This window comes from Etheostoma cragini, chromosome 18 (genome assembly GCF_013103735.1).
Source record: "Etheostoma cragini isolate CJK2018 chromosome 18, CSU_Ecrag_1.0, whole genome shotgun sequence".
Taxonomy (NCBI): domain Eukaryota; kingdom Metazoa; phylum Chordata; class Actinopteri; order Perciformes; family Percidae; genus Etheostoma; species Etheostoma cragini.
Window position 1 is genome coordinate 9,948,276 of NC_048424.1, and position 17,442 is coordinate 9,965,717.

At 41.8% G+C, this 17,442-nt stretch overlaps 1 protein-coding gene and 1 long non-coding RNA gene across 10 annotated transcripts in view; both read left to right on the forward strand.

Annotated features, from left to right (window-relative positions):
• The window catches only part of sash1a (SAM and SH3 domain containing 1a), a 163,472-nt gene that overhangs the window by 139,077 nt on the left and 6,953 nt on the right, over positions 1-17,442 (forward strand). For 4 of the 9 annotated variants that reach the window (XM_034900196.1, XM_034900203.1, XM_034900200.1 and 1 more), the window contains exons 8-17: positions 339-437; positions 5,284-5,422; positions 5,954-6,375; positions 8,954-9,028; positions 9,270-9,413; positions 10,417-10,549; positions 11,299-11,468; positions 11,654-11,863; positions 14,324-14,474; positions 14,920-15,048. In XM_034900196.1, coding sequence (XP_034756087.1) covers positions 339-437; positions 5,284-5,422; positions 5,954-6,375; positions 8,954-9,028; positions 9,270-9,413; positions 10,417-10,549; positions 11,299-11,468; positions 11,654-11,863; positions 14,324-14,474; positions 14,920-15,048 — 1,672 coding nt within the window. Of the gene's footprint in view, positions 1-338; positions 438-5,283; positions 5,423-5,953; positions 6,931-8,953; positions 9,029-9,269; positions 9,414-10,416; positions 10,550-11,298; positions 11,469-11,653; positions 11,864-14,323; positions 14,475-14,919; positions 15,049-17,442 lie in introns of all 9 variants that reach the window. The other 5 variants (XM_034900197.1, XM_034900201.1, XM_034900195.1 and 2 more) reach the window with 4 other exon arrangements.
• LOC117961498 lies at positions 6,937-8,075 on the forward strand. Its single transcript, XR_004660417.1, has 2 exons — positions 6,937-7,089; positions 7,241-8,075. It is a non-coding gene; the product is annotated as an uncharacterized LOC117961498 (long non-coding RNA).

The window sequence follows — 17,442 nt, forward strand, 5'->3', positions numbered from 1 at the left end:
CTTTTCTATTGAAGATGTATGTGACAAAAATGTATTCCACACAATTCAAAAAGGCGGTTCACAGAAGTACATGGCTATTTTAAGACAAATAAAAGCTTTGCATAAAACACAATAGTAATTTAGTAACATTGATTGTTTGCAAATTCAGGTTAGAGATCTTTATTTACCACCACATCACTGGTTGAGTCCACCTTCATGTCTGTGTACTTGCGTAGTGAATGCACACAATTTGCGCCCATCAATTGTCTGTGAGCTTATGGATAGATGTAGCATGCCGGGTGAGAATGGGTGGCCCCACCCTGTTCCTCTGCCTCTCTAAACTCTTCTTCTCCACGTAGCTGAAGGAGTATGAGCGCAGCAGACAGTCCAGCAGTTCTGACACTGCAGAGTGGACTGAGGGATCTGCATCCAATCTAAACCAGTCCTCAAACTGCAACGTAAGTACCCCCCACCCCATTAACCCTCAAAACCCTGACCTCTCGCCTTTTACTCTACCTCTCTTAACACTCTCACCTTGACCACTCTCAATTTTAGGTGTGATTTTCTTTTTTCTTTTTTTTTTCTTTTTCTTTTCAGCCAAGCAGGTTGAGAAGGAAGATTCCCGTCGTTGGTTGCGTACATGGATGTGTGTGTTTATTCAGATGTAAATTACTGTAAACTTGCTTGATGTCTAGACTTTAAAAACCATCTGCCTATAGACTTCTCTTTTAAATGTTTTTTAATTTGGACATTTTATACGCCATTGCATAAACCACCTTTACTCAACTTTTATCTTGCCTTCTTTTCCATTTATTTCCCTTTTGTTTTCTGCTGCTTGTTCATTGGCCAAACTACAAATTTGCCTTTGCACACACATTCTCTCCACCATGTCATATGCATCTTGATACTATGGGTGTTCTTCTGTAAATCTTGGCCCTTCGATTACCTTGTTTTTTTAGGATGCACACATGAATTGACAGTCACAATGAGATATATGGAATATGTTATATATGAGTCCTCTTCTATATTTTATTCACCAGGTTAGTCCTGTCATGGGCATTTAAAATATGATGTGACACTGTCATGAATGTGTCATAAAACATCATAAACAAGTCAGAAACGTTTATGATGTCATAAACGTTTCTGACTTGTTACGCTTCTTTTAGTAAGTGCCATTCGATTTGTCTTGACAAGTTATGGTAAGGGTTCATGACAGTGTCATGTCCCTCTTATGTAGAAAAGTTTTACCAATATGTCTACAACCAAGTCAAAATTGGGTCCTATATTGACAAGGAAATTGTTTTTTGAAAATATCTGTTTCCATCAATCAGTTGTAATTGTAACTTGCAGAGAGCCAAGTGGAGTGTCACACAAAATAGCTGTTGCCCCTTGCAGCGTAAGCTCTTGTTTGCAGTGATTTTGTCAGCTGTGATCCATGGAGAGAAGGCTTCCTTTGAGTGAGTCGAGACCTCTGAGGTTTCCTTGGATTGTGGAGCTGGAGCTCAGACAATCGGGTCCATGGATGCAGTGTTGTGTTTGTTGATGATCTGTCAGTTCATCTCGTGTGTGTGTGTGTGTGTGTGTGTGTGTGTGTGTGTGTGTGTGTGTGTGTGTGTGTGTGTGTGTGTGTGTGTGTGTGTGTGTGTGTGTGTGTGTGTGTGTGTGTGTGTGTGTGTGTGTGTGTGTGTAGGCGCTCCTTTTTTTTAAAATGTGGGTCAGATCTGATGCAGATTCTCAGTTGTCACTGTGGCTTTTTATTAGTTCTGTACTGTATGGCATCATAATAGACACAGTCTAACACGCTGACCCATTTTTCTTCACAGGAAATGAGTTTATCCAAACAAAAATGTTCCAAGGACTGTGAAAATAATTTCCTGCACATGTGTATAATTGCTATTTTCAAATAGGCTACTAATTCCTGACTAAACAGCTTGGGTTTTATAAAACCAGTCTCTTGCATTTTCTTGTCCACCTTATACAGCTAAAAACCTGTGCATTTCATATTTCTTGTTGTTGTAGTAAATGGAACGTTCTCCACTGCCTTCACACAGATTTAGCTTTAGATCCAACAAAGGTTTGCATTTCTATAATCAATAATAATTCTATTTCCTTAACTGGATGAATATGCTTCAATGAGGATGTGCTTGACCTCTACACATTCATAGCTGCCAGTGTGTCACATTTAGGGTTTGCATTTCTGAGCTCAAGAAAATCAGACATACTATTACTTAACTATTTCTACTATTACTATTACTTGCCATAACTGAATCACTAAAACATGACTAAAAATGCCAAATAGTTTTATTGTCAAGGGGCCCTATTAAATTCTTCCTCCGCGAAATGATTTACAATTCCCTTCCATATGAAAAATAGGTTAATTATGCAATACAGAACCACAGCTCAAGTTCTGTCTGGTTGTTTGATGTGTGTATGCATACATTTGCTGATCATCTTATCAGTGCAGCCAGTTGCTCACTTCCTATGGGAAGAAGATTTATTGATCCGGGGGGGGGGGTTACAGACAGGGGAGAGGATGGAAGTGTTACTGAAGGACTATTGTTGAGAGGAACACTCAGCTCTGGAGACAAACAAGAGGAAACAAGGGACAGAGACATAGGGAAGATAAAGACTTTGCACTTACACACAGGCCCTGAAAAAAGGGGAGTTCTGTCTCCCCTCTTGGCCCAAGTTCCAAATTCGGTCACTTCAGGAAATATTACTACTCTGCTGGGGCCTCTATGGGTGTCACATACTGCCCCCTCTCCCCCCGAATGAATGGAATTAAGTCATTCACAAATTCAAATAGGTAACAGTTTTCCGTGTCTGTGTGTGTGTGTGTGTGTCTCTATACAGACATGTTAATACACAGTTCGTGTTCATGTTTCAAAATCTTCAATCTTTGGCTGCTCTGTGCCTTTCTTTGATGCTGTCTTCCTCTGGTGATCGGAGCCCACATTCCATGGCTGGCCATTAGCGTTGTGGGGGCCAAGGCAGGGTCAGAGGGGCTCAAATGCTGGGATTGTTCTCCGTGCACAACACGCCTTTTCTCTGCTAGCTGTTCAGCACAGCACTTCCAAACAGTCCCTCATTCCTCAGAGCTGAATTCACAATCAGGCTGAATCTCTGTCTGCCAGCATGAGCACACGGGCACAGATATTCTTTTGGATCATGCATGCATGACAATGTGATTGGCGCTCTATGGATTTGCGTGGGACACTCTTGCTAGCCTGTTGGATGTTAACACAGAAAGTGGTGCCCTGGTGTTTTAAACGAGGTGGTAAGTTTTAAGGCATATTGGTTCTCTTAACTGTTTGAATTAGATTGTTTACTTTTATGATTGTTTTGTTTTTGTGGTGCGGGGGGACAGAAAGATTTTGAATGTGCACCATGAGGATGTTGGCTTTTTAAGTTGAACTGCATCTCCAGACTTATGGGAACAAGTTTCAAAGTAATTTGTTAAGTGAAATGGCACTTGTTGCGGTGGTATTGTTGCTTTGATGTTGTTTACGATGCCGGCCTTTTAACCCTGCCTGATTCATGGCCATGTTGGCCTTTTCTTTCTCTCACCCTGTAAATGTGCTCATTTGAAGGGATAGTGTTCAGTACTGGGTTAGGACTTGTATATTATTGTCGTCTCTTTACCTTATTGTAGTCCTTTTCTCCATCTTTCACATGAAGAAGAACAAATCATGTGGGTTAACTATGAAATTACTAAGGCGGTTGTCCTGCACATAGTTATCTGCACATAGTTAGCCCCACATATGACTTCTTATGAGACACTTCTCAATAACAGTTATTAAGTGGAACCAAGATACAGGAGTGGACTCCAATCCAACCTTTGGTGTTCTCACAGCCTTTTTGACTTCTTTTGTCAGTCCTCTCCGACACAGGCTTGTTATTACATTATATTATCTGAAGCTAATAAACTCTGTCATCATCCAGAGCAAATGGAAAGTTGAAGGAGTCACTAACTGTAACCAGAATTGTGTGGTTCACTTGAGGGATTGTGAGGGAGAACTGGGCTGAGGGGCACTGGATTTATGGGTTTTCAAAGCCTATTTCTGCAGTTTTGTCAGAGGCCAAATGAATGGCTCTACCCTGGTTATGGTCTGCTGATCAGATACTGCATGACTGAAGACCTTGAGTCTAACATTCACCTCTAAAAGTGGTGAAGTGGAGGCGAAGGGAGGTAAGTTTGATAGAGTGGGCTTGCAAGATGCCACTAATGTGTATTTTCCAACTTGGCAACAATCGGTACGATTTTTTAACACTCCCACGCCTGCAGGAATCAAAACACCATGATGTTGCTAACGTGATTTGGCGCCATCAAGGATTTGTGGACACCGCACTTATTAACATCAGCCCTACTGAATTTCAGCAGCCTCTGAGCCAGGGATGTGGTCAACAACAGCAAGAAAGTAATTTCTTCCTTGTTAGCTTCAGAGCTGCTTTGTATAAGACACAGAGCTGAGCCCTGCAGCCCTGCTCTGTCTAGAATGGGTTCCATGCATGCATGTGTGTCCCTTTGCAAGCGATGCAGTCAACCTCAACCGTGGAACTGGCAGCGTTTGACAAAAGAAGTGGTGTTGCTGTGGAAACCAAGTGCCAAATAGAAACAAATTTAAGTTGTTTGAGCTCAATGATAATGATGGTAGTTCCTGTCAGACAGTCTTCAGGCCAAAGCTTGACAAATCAGCGTCGTCATCACCACCATCACATGGAGACTATGCTCACAGATATGCACACACACAGCTTGGGAGTTTGTGTGTGCTCCAGCTGGGAGTGTGGTGTTTGTTGTAAGTGATGAAACTGTTTGTGACTTCATTATTGGTTCTTATTTCCTCTCCACTACACAGTGCAGAGAGTTCAAATGCAGTGGTCTTCAATGTAGAGGCAACATAATAACGCCAAACATGTTATACTGATTCATTGTGTCATTCAGTTGAACCATTAGTTTCATCTGGGTCATTGCTTCAACGTTTACTATGAATATGAATTTCACACAATGCCATCCCTTCAATCCTCCATTTCTCACCTCACTAACTTTAACTTCGCCCTAAACAATGCTCCCATTTGTCACATTATAACAGCAACAAAGTTTGTGTTTTATTGTCTACTACTTTTTATATCAAAATAATTCAAGACAAAAGATTTCTGTTACACTTGCATTAATGAAATGTTATGCTGTAGAAGAACCTCTGCTTTTACCCATTTGTCTCTTTTAAAGGTTTCTTTAATTGACACATGTTTGACTGTCCATCCCTTTTTATCATATCATCCCTCCCTCTTATCTTACTGTCCCAGCAGTCTCGTGAACAGTCAGACGATGAGCAATCAGAGGACTCTGTGAAGTTCAAACGGCTTCACAAGCTGGTTAACTCTACACGCCGGGTCAGGAAAAAACTTATAAAGGTGGAGGAGGGCAAGAAACATGGCTCTGAAGGTTTGTAACCCCTGATTATCTTAGTTATGACGTATAATTTTCTTTACATTTTTTTTACATTTACACATTTGTATGGATATCCGCCAATTGATGTTAACGTATTGTAATTTCTGGCCTCTGTTTGAGGCATCATTCTTCTGTGTATACATGTATAGTCTGCTTGCATTACTTAAAAAAAAACAAATGGATGTTAAATATCAATTTTGAGCAATAAATTGAGCTCTTTTTCCTCACAGAAGTAGAACTTCAGTTGCAGTAAAAAAAAAAAAAAAATTCCAACTGAGCGGTATTGGAAATGAATGACTTGTGTGTTAAAAGTAGGATTCATTTTTTTGTATGCCAGAGTATTACATTCTCATCCATTATGGCTTTTGCCTAGTACTCAGACTATAAGAATGTGTTTTTAAATTTCTGCTGGCTCGCTGTGGTTTGGAAAACCACTGATGGGTCATGGGACTACTCAGAATCTGATGTCTAAATCCTCCTGAGTACCAAACTATCTAAGGTTTTTGTCCTCTTCTTTTTCTTTAGATTTTCTGAATCTAGGGGCCCCACCCACCTGTGAGGACAACACAGCTCTGTATACAGGGGTCATAAAGAGGCCCCCTTTACCCCAGGAGCTCTCCTTGCCCTCCCTCACCCAGGATGAACTCTCTCTGGATGGAGACACAGACAGTCTGACCAACTCCCCATCCTCCAGCAGCCTAGACACCTGGTCCGGACACAAGCTGGTAAAAACCTTCAGTAAATCTTCCAGTACCCACGGACTCATCCGCCCCCCCAGGAGAACCCCAGTTGGCTCTGGGGGCCTGGGAGGCTCCAACTCCGGCGTTGGAGGTAGTGGCTCCTCCTTCTCAGAATTGGATGGCTGTGGATTGGACGACGAAGGAAAGCTGTCACGCTCTACCACCGACGGCGAGATGCGGAAGGCCCTGAACTCCATCTCCCATGGGGTAAGTAACAACGAGGCTCTCTACGCCTACTATGGCCTAACCAAACCCCGCCCCAAACCCCATGCTCAGTCCCGCCTCCTGATCTCCCTGGATGACGGCCCACAAGGCAGCCCCAAACACCAGTCTGCCAACCGGCACCATGGCAGCTGGACGCACCGGAAACCTGATCCCAACTATGCCTACTCTACCAAACACCTACTGTACCAACGCTCACGCAATGCCAAGACCCCTATCTCCCCTCTTTCTCTCACCCCTTCCTCCCCTGCCCGCTGTGATGTAGCCAAATCAAAAGGTTTTGGAAGTGGGGGAGGGGGCTGGGTGTTCCCCTCTCGCAGGCTGCGTGGTCGAACGGCAGTCAGTGAGCTGAACATCACCTATGTGGTAGAACGGAGCCTGTACGGTCACCTCAACTGGGCTCAGCTGGTCCGCCCTGTTACCCTCAGCCGCGCTGAGCGCCGCTGCCTATTGGAGGAGGACCGCGAAGCAGACAGGAAGTGGGCGGCAAGTGTGGACCGCTGCACCAAGCGTGTGCTCTTGCGCATCCAGCAGAAGTCTGTGAGTTCAGACCATGAGGTTGAAGTCGACCGCCTCGTGTGAGCAGGACTCGTGCTTCAAAGTTGCAGAATAGCTCAGTTATAGGGGAAGATACGGCAAACACACACAACACACGCGTGCCATGTCAAATGACTTCTCAATGCATGCAGCTGTGCTCATGTATAGAAAGAAGCCAGGGGCTTGTGTATCTATCGCAGACGTAACTCCTCTGGGAGGAAGGTCATCTTTAACTGAATGCCTTTGGCTTTAAACCTTTTTATATTAGCTAAGTATGAAATTGTTATGGAATGTGCAGTGGCCCACTAGGGAGGTTAAGTTCCAGCAGAGGTTTTATGTGCCTTTTCATAAATGCCAGATCCCTGAAGAACAGTGAAACAGTCACTCTGATCCCTGTGGGCAAAAGCGACGTTGTACAAGCTTGAAGCTGTTCATCCTTAGAACTGCACAGCATGTAGCCTCAGAGACATTTTCAATAAATAGCCTTAATAAGTGAACTTAAGTGAACGAAATGGTCTTTATGATTCTCAAGTTTAAAATTATTTTTAGGCTGAGTATTCAAAAAAAGTGATAACAACAGAAACAGCTAAACTACATAATTATGCTAATTCTGATTCATACTACAGTGAATTTGAAAATGTAAGTTTATAACTTGAAAACATGTCATGTTATAGCATGAAAAAGGTCTGGTTGCTTTGCTAGTAACACACTTTTTCCCCACATGTATGAAATAGCCTGTGTTTATCAAAAGAAGTAGTGACACATACTCAAGGTGGTGATTTAGTGGAGCTATCCTGCAGCTTTGAGGGTACCTGAATCCTATCGTGTTCAAGTGAAATCACCGGAGGTCGTTCTCATCTTAAAACGCTCCAAAAAGATCCACTTTTTTCTGTTGCTTTTCGTGTTCTTTTTTGGCCCGTGCCTCTATGGTTGCAGATATGATTTCATTTTTCTTTCCTATAATTGTCTTTGAGAGACATTTTGTTTCTGGGTGCATGTCCATTTCATCGAACATAACCATCACATTCAGAGTTCTTTGTTTTGGACGTCGCTTCAATCATGTTTGTTCTCCAAACTGTTCTTTTCCTGGGAAGTTGTGATGTGGATTGCAGCTGTGGACATCTAATAAAAAAAACTATTTCCTCACATGACGGATCCTCGTCCAGGGTTTGTGGGAGTTTAGCCAAGTAGTTTAGAAGTAATGGCTTTTAAAGCAAAGGAGAAATGCCATTAAGTGCCCCACTTGAACCTAGAGTGTTTTTTGGCAAATGTGTATGTGGATGCCTGTGCCTGCATGTTTGTGTGTGACCTACTGCAGAGCTTATAGAGGGTTTTAAAGTCAAAGCCAGCTCAGTGAGAAGATCCTGGATCTCTGTTTTCCTTTCATGTCACAGTTCCCCTTTTGTGTCTACCCCTTATCTTGTTGTTGACCCACAAAGTCAAGAAAAAAATATTTTTACATCACATCTCAGCAGAAACAATTTACTCTCCCTAAAAATGTTTCTAAGCAACCTGTATGTTGTGCATGTTTGCATACTAAGCCCCGTTTTGCATTTTTCATAATTAACCACAAGACTTTTTGCTTCAGGCTGAAATGCAAGGAATACACGTTCACTTGTAAAAGTACAGCTATATATTTTAGCTTGGCCACATGAAGACAAGTTTAATTGAATCCAGTATTTTCTTCAGGGATTCAAGCGTTAAAGCATATGAGCAACATGTTGGAGCTCTCCACAGTCAATATAACCCTTCATTTGCCTTGGACCGTGCACCAACTTACAATTTTAAAGAGCTCATATAACAGTTTGTGTTACATCATGTCTGTTGGCTGTCCACAGGACCCATGTGACATCATGCCCCCGCATATATACAAACCATATACCCATGTACATTAATCAAAGTGTTGCCTGTGTTGTGTTAAGCATGAATCATTGTGAGTTGACCCCTCAGTGGGTGTGGATGGGGAGTTCCTCTAACATGTCCTTCTGAATGTGACTCATTTGATTGTGTTTTGGCTCCCCCGCAGAGAACATGCAGCTTCGGAGGCTTTGACCTGTCTAACCGTTCACTCCATGTGGTCAACGCGGGCTGCGAGTCCAATGTAAGTGCTGGCAGCATGTAAAATTAACACCTTTAACACCTTTACAAAATTAACCTGTCACACTAAACCACCTTTTCTCTCCCATTTTCTCTTTTTGTTTTTATGATCTCCCTGCCCTTTTGTCTTCTTTCTGTTGCATTTCCCCTGATTCATCCTCCATCTTTTGCTCTCTTTCTTTCTGTCATCTCCTTCCTCTCTGTCCATTTTTTCCATTCTCCCGGTCCTTCTGATAATAATAAAGAATAAAGAACAGGAGGCAATATACAGAGAAGTGGTCAAATCCCCCACCACGTCTCGGATCTCACTGGGCAAGAAGGTCAAGTCGGTCAAAGAGACGATGAGGAAACGCATGTCGAAGAAGTACAGCAGCTCCTTGTCTGAGCAGGTAAGACATAAACACACTTGGACACACAAATACACACATGGATGCAATTTCTGAATGCTTTATTTGTATGAAGTTAAGATCAGGTTGAAAATGTAGGTTTGCCTTGTTTTTTATGAGGTATGTAAGCCTAGTCAAAACATACCTTCTTTTTTTTAAATGGAGCAGCTAAAACAAACAGACCCACAAATCCACACGTTATGCCTTTAATCCTTAAAACAGTAAGCCAAGCGCAGCTGTAAAGAATTAAAAGCTCCCGGTGTTCTGCAAACATTTAGAGGATGTTTTGCAGTGTAAGCCACATAGTCTGTCTACAGGCTGTGAGTGGGTGGGAGTGTTTGTGTTAGTTACAGAATAAACACAGAGCACTATAACACACACACACATTTGGATTTCTCTCTGCTCTCCCTGGGCCCAATGTTGGGGTGGAGTGTGTGCTTCATGCTGAGCTCATGGAGTGATGCAAGTCTCCCAGAGGCGAGCTTTAAGGAAAGGGGGACTTGAAGTGTGAGAGAACATTATGGCAGTCTCATCTGCACTGGCCTAATTTTTCTGGGCATCAGGAGTTTGATGTTGCCTTGTAGAATGTGTTATTAATGCACAGTTCATCACTGTCCATCAGGGGGGTCTCAACACTGTGACCTATATATCCTGGCATGAGTAATGGAGCCATTGGTTGTGGAAAAAAACCAATTGCCATGTGACAATGTTTCAACCATGGCCATTTTATAGACCACAATGCCACCTAGTGGATAACTGAAATTAATATAACACATAACCGTACATGGTGATGGTGAAGGATGTTGCTGAATGTTGTTGCTTAATTACTAGACAAATATGCATGTTTTTTTTTTTATCTTCATGTCCCCCATATTTCAACCTCTTAACCACACTTTCCCGTATCTCACATTCGTTCATCTCTCAACTGCACATTTCCTTTGTATTCCCCCCACCAAATGTCATTTAATTATCCATCTGCATCTCCCCCTCTCTTTCTGTCTTTTAGTCCAGTCCGGATGGAGCCCCTGGCTCCCCCCAGTCTCCTCAGCCTGACACCGACTCTCTGGAGAAGCCAAAGCTGAAGGCCGGAGGCTCGGTGGAAAGTCTGCGTAGTTCACTCAGCGGACAGAGTTCAATGAGTAAGACAAGTACCATTATTTGATTGTCTCTTTGAAAGACTGGTACAGTCATGTAGTACATCATATTTGTCACGTCAAAATGGTATGCAAGTAAAGATGTAATTTGGTGTACAGCTCAAATTGAAAGCCTGTTTTGAGCAATGTTTAACACTAGGTGGTGCTCATGTCAATTGTTTATTTCAAATGCATACAGATTACTTAGCCTTCTCACATTACATGGATACCAACTATGATTTTTGTAGAGTGTCGGGCATTAAGAGCAATTCTCTCTCACACCCAGTGCCACCAGCTGCCTCATGTGTTGTGTTCTCATAGAGTTTTCCTCTTATCTAAGTACAACTTTTGATTACTTCAACCTGTTTTTTTTCGCCATGTCTTTGTGAATAAATACTCTCAATTTTCCGTGCTCAGGGTGAATTGAAGACTTGGCTGACTTAATTCAAAGTCATAGAACATTCACACAAACACGCAGGCAGACATACAGTAATGATTAAGTAGAAATTCGTTCCTCTCTGATTCCCACACGTCAACACGATTTCCTTCCCTCAGATACAGAAAGAAATGTGCGGAAAATGCTCAGCGTCTCCCAGGATCCGGAATAGTAGTTTCCCGTTCACGGCAGTGCAGACACAAAAATGTAGAAAAAATAATATTGAAACAGTCTTAAAAAGCTACTTGATATCTTATTATCAAGTGATCAGGCGTGTTACAGCTTATATAAATCTCCATGTATGTGTGTGTGTCTCCAGGTGGTCAGACAGTGAGCACCACTGACTCATCAGCCAGCAACAGAGAAAGTGTGAAGTCAGAGGATGGTGATGACGAAGAGCCGCCTTATAGAGGGCCGTTCTGTGGCCGCGCCCGAGTCCATACAGACTTTACCCCCAGCCCCTACGACTCAGACTCTCTCAAACTGAAGGTAAACCATACGTTGGTACACGGAATTGATTTTGTACAGACATGAATGCTTAGTCGTGGAGCTGAACGTCAACAATTCAGTTTTTTTCAAGCTAGTCCCAATGTTTTTGAATAACCCACATGGTCAAAATGTGAAGGTAAATGTTGGGTCATTCTTCATGAATTCTTCTCATTGTGATTTTTCAGCGCGGTGATGTGATTGACATTATCAGTAAGCCACCCATGGGTACGTGGATGGGCCTGCTGAACAACAAAGTGGGCACCTTTAAGTTCATCTACGTGGACGTGCTGAGTGAAGAAGAGGAGAAGCCCAAGAGGCCTGTGAGGAGAAGGAGGAAGGGCCGACCACCCAAACCCACATCAGTGGAGGAGCTGCTGGAGCGCATCAACCTTAAGGTGTAGTATATTGCCATGCACTGAATACCAAATGTGTTGGATTTTTAGGTTACGCGTCACACTTTGTAAGTTACCTTTTCGGTGGCTGTAAAGTTTAATAACCTGCACTTGAAGGTGAATGAATGAATTGTCTGGAAATCTTAAGAAGTAAATGAAAATATTGTTTTAGCCAAGGGAAGCAAGGGGTCCCCTGCTGGAGCTGCTGCCCCCACGACCCGATACCGGATGAAGATGGATGGATGGTTTTAGCCATTGGCAGACAAGCACATATAAATATAGTGTAGGCAATTACAGGCTGCACATCGTAGGATGTTTGATTCAACACTGATGCATAAACATTAACACCCACATTCTCACAACCACGCCCCAACAACCAACTCTCATCTTTTATCATAGCTGTGAGCTTGGTATCTTCTCTCCCCACTCAGGCAGCCAGCAGGCATCACTTCCACAAATAGAGAAAACAGACTTTGTGGGTTGTTTTATCTTTGGCCAGTCTAATGGCCAAGTCACAGATTACAGAGACAGAGTGCATTATTGATGTTTCAGCACAGGCTTCCAAAGCTGAGAGTCTGGGTGTTAAAAAGTGCACCAGAGTGCTCATGTCCCCTTAGTCACCACCACATTCCTGGAGTGGGAGAGTTAGACTAAACACTTTTTAAACACATTTCAGAGTTTCCAGTTTGCAGACAATGTACAGGACTGGGCATTTACTTGTCCTTGATTTGTGCTGATGCAAAAGTAAAAAATGAATTCCGGTCCCACAGTTTTCTTATCCAAGAAAAAATTATCTTTTCAAGCACTATTTGCATTCAATTATTTAAATTGTGTTGACATTAGTGATCTTTTCCATGGTTGACACACTGGTCTAGACATCTATCAAGATAAAACTAAATGCTTTTGCTTATTTCACGAACAAGACCAATCATAAACATTACTGCAAATACAGTGAAGCTTAATTAAAGCATTGACAATCGCGAGAGAGGGTCGGCGTAGCTATCGCAAAAGACTCGCTCAACAACCCACTTTTGTGTGAAGTGATGTTTTTTTCCGGCCTCTTTAAACTGAATGGCGGCACACAGGCGACACTGTAAAGTGAGATCCAAAAACACACCTGGCGTTACTGCCTATCGCCATAGGTGCCAACAAACAAAACAAAACAAACATCTTTAAGGAGTCATTTTTGGTTGCCCAATTTGTTTGACAATAGCAACATTGTCTTTGTTTGTAAGGGGGACTTTATTGTTTTCACTGCTTAAGAGTGCCGCACATATTTTTTGCACTGGTATTTTCTATTGTTGTCGTTTTCTGTTTTTTCTCAGTTCACAGAAACTGATTGAGCTTTAAAAGGCCATTATGAGAATGAGAGTATTGTTGTTGAGTTCTTTTGGAATTGCTAAGCAGTATTTGGTTAGCCTACATTTGGACTACACATCAACAGTGCCTGTTTATAACCATAACTTGTAAATCTCCACACCCCTGTAATGTTTGAGACAGATTGGTCCATAATCTAAGGCTTTGGAACCTGTTTTAGGTTTTTGACAGGTCACAAAGACAAACGATACTGTGAGTGAGAAGACACGGCTGCCTGTGTTTGTATTAGTTGGTGGTCCTTTGTTTAGTTCTGCATCATCCAGCAGGAATACAACAGGGACATGCAGTTCTCTCTGTGTGGACTCTACCATTGTAATTGATGGTCTTGCTGGTGACACACACTCTATGTATTCTTCCAACACAGTGTGTGGGTCACACAAACAAAGAGCCCAGCGATATTCAAAGCGGAAGCAGTTACAAGTGTGTTGAATGATAGTGTGAGCTAGATTTAAAAAAGTATTTTCTTTGCCTCCACCCACTCAGATAACACAGTTGTTTGGGTGACTAGCTTTTGTGCAAGTGTGCAAAAACCCTCTTCTGAGGTTGAGGAATACTTGGATGTAATCGGCTCCACCTTCGGTTCTTCTTGTTAAAACATTACACTGGCGGGTTTCCCCTCCAAGTCCTATGCCATTTTTGTCACAGCTAGAACAGCTAGCTGGCCACACACTCCACAGTTCTGGTTCTTGATTGGTACGGCTAACTCACTAATGTTGCTAAAACTCAAATTTGCGTGTCTGTCAACGTGACAAAGTTTGTGCTGCCAGTTGAGGCCGCCATAACTGAATTAGTCATGACTTTAACTGATTACATGCCATCTAAAACATATCTAAATAACATTTTAGATTTGGCTCACCAGTCATTTAAAAATACACAGTGTGCATGGGAACTCATGAGCAGATGACAAGTGTGTTCCTTGCTCTCCTTAACCCACCTCTATATTTGTATTCTATGCTTCTACCCAATAGTTTTTGTCACTAGGCCGATGATTTAGATACGTGTGTTTTTCTTAGTGTAATTTTATAAACACCATCATTAACACTTCATAAGAAACCTTAACTCAGATGTAACATTTCTCTCATGCAGGAGCACATGCCCACTTTTTTGTTCAACGGCTACGAGGACCTGGACACTTTCAAGTTGTTAGAAGAGGAGGACCTAGATGAGCTGAACATCAGAGATCCTCAGCACAGAGCCATGCTGCTCACTGCCGTAGAGCTGTTACAGGAGTACGACAGTAAGTAGAATCCGAAAAAACAATCACACCTGGCTGTATAGAAGATGTATCATATCTGTTTCCTGATGAGGGTTAAAGACCTGGAATTAACATCCTGCTGTTAACTGGAAAGTCTAACTTAAATCTTCTCCCTTTTCTTGAAAGATTATTTGCAGAAACCCATTAATGTAAAATGAATGAAACATGAAGTTGCCAACTTCAAGTTTGAGTTGTGAAATATGGTGCCAAATATCGGGGAAAATAGTGCTATATTTTTTAGGAAGTGATCATTTTTAAATGGGGTACCTCTGTGGCTTTGAGGTCGAGACATCGTCGACCACGAGCTGATGCTTGCTACTGTCTTTCCATCAGCTAGCTAATAACAAAATAATGTTACAATCATGGAATAACATTCAACTTTTATTTTGATGATGCTGCTATTTTCTGTGTGTCCTTGCTTTTCTAGGCAGCAGTGATCCAGAGCGCAGCGGCCTGTCGGGCTCCCAGGAGAAGCTGCTGAACGAGGGTCAGGGCCTGGTGGGAGACTCCCCGCGAGACTCTGGCTGCTACGAGAGCAATGAGAACCTGGAGAATGGTAATGATAGCTTTGCGTAGTCCAGACCACTAAGATCCAATTCTTGGTCTAGTCTAGCTCCACTGTAGTGTCACAGCAACTCCTTCGCCATTTTCCTCAGTGGGTTTCCGCCTCTGCTCCATCTCTCGCCACGCTTCTGCAACACCTCGCCCGTCTCATTCCTTGGACCAGCGCCTGCCAGTCAAACAGCTTCTTTTGCTACCATATCTTCACCCAAACCTCACCTTTCCTCTCTAGTATGGGTGCCCTAGAGAAAGATCCCCTAAAGAAAAAACCCCATATCACCTCATACTCCATAAAATTTAACTATTCTTTCACTCCCCTTTCTTCACTACTCTTTCCATCCTGTAGGCATTCTGTGTCATCAGTGCCAAAGACCAATTGTAACTGAGAGGGAGCCAAGTCCAAGACCACTAAGCCTAGTCCACCCCACAATGCTGGGAGCTCAGGGGGGGAGATCCTTCCCAATGCACAGAACTGTTCTGATGAGAACAAACTCTCTGCCCAGTCACGGACTCAGATTTTCACCTCTTTCGCCTTTGGATGCGAGGCTGGTAAAAGAAGGATACCGGGAGGATGATTATGGGCTCAGAGAGTATTTCTGTTAAGTGTTTTTAATATAGAAAAAGAGCCTGCAGAGTAGCATGTTGATAAATGTTTCTTTTGCAGTGGTGATTTTATAGGCTAAAAAGTAAAATATTTACTAGTCAGGTAACAGATCACAGCTGCCATGAAAATGTCTTCATACAATTTCAATTTGTCACTTTACTTGTGTTTACAGTGACGATGTTGCACAAACGATCGTACAGTATGTGCCTAAAAAAAATGGCTGAAAATATTTAGTATATATAATATAGATTGTAAGAGAGTTCTGGTTATAAAAGTTTAATGAGGTCTTATTTGTGAGATTTCTTTTTCTTTCTTTTCAAAACAATTCTATCCTCCTGCATAAGAGTGTATGTTTTCTTTTTTTCACATGGAACATGCTTTTTAACCGCTCCATAACTCATAAATCACTGCTCTGTCAAACCGTTTCTTCTGTCTGTTGAGATCCTGTGTAACTGCTGGGTTTCCTGTGTGTGTGTGTGTGTGTGCGTGCAATCTGCCACAGTAGAGATTTAAGTTGTGGAATAAAAGCCACTTCTTTAACAATACAAAAAAAACCTCTGTTGCTGCTTGCTTGATTTTTATGTTTCGTCTGTCTGTTTTTTTCTTCCATGGCTCTAAATGCTGTTCACAAACCAGCTGCGTAACATTTAGTAAACGTTCTGCATTTCTGCTTATAGTTTCAGGGCTCCACAGGTCTACCTGTACAACCTCATACAATCATTAATGTATTACTGTATGTAATATTTATAAGTCTAGAGAATTGGCAAAGGAATTGATTTAAATAATAGAAGGTAACTTAAATATCATAACGAACACTTTGTCTTTCAAACTTTCTCCTTTTGGGGGAAAGGTCACTGTAGAGCACTGAATGTATGCTCTTTAAATCAAATGATCTTCCTTTACCTATACATGTGTCTGAACTAGATGTAGTAATTCTTCCACATGTCATCAAATGACTAACCCTCTATCAACTTTCACTCATTTTCATATGCATACATAACATGGTTCTCGTTTAGTAAAAGGTGGGTAATGATGACATTTAGTCATTGATCCCCATAATGCAAAAAAGAAAATTAATGAATGACTCGGAGCTTTAGGTTAAATTTAAAAACACCGTATTTCATGTGTCTTAAACCAGTATACTATTTCATATTTTAATATAAACAATTTAATAGTAGATCAAATTTGAACATACCTTTCCACGGATGGGATTATACTAGACTATACAATCCATGAATCTAATAAATGCTCCTGATTTGATGTCTCAAACTTAATAAAGGTAATTTTAGTGAAGCTAGTCCTATTGGAACTGTTAGGAAATTTAATTTAACATAACCAAATTAACGTAATTGCCCAATTGGCCTAACTTTTTTGACATTTCTGGGAACAGAGATATTCCATCATTCCATCAATTGAACTTTTTTGGGCAAGCTGAACTATGTGGCACCCATCCATTTCATCCCTCCTGTTCGCTCTGTAAGCCAGAGGATAGATGGTAAGTTGCTTCAGCCTTCTGTTCCAAAGTTTCTGAACTATCCCAACCAGATATCATTATTTTGGGACTGCTGCTATGACAACAACAAATAAACCAGTTTGGTCATGAGTCAAAAAGCTTATCTTATCAAAGTGGCACTCCACTCCAGCTTCATAAACACTTCTCTGCTTTTGACTGGTTTAGAGATAAGCCTTAAACAAGATGGATGTAATGCTTAGATTAGAAGATTTCAAGTAGTTATAAATAAATAGTCTTGACAAAAGGCAGCAAAATACAGTAATGATGAGCTG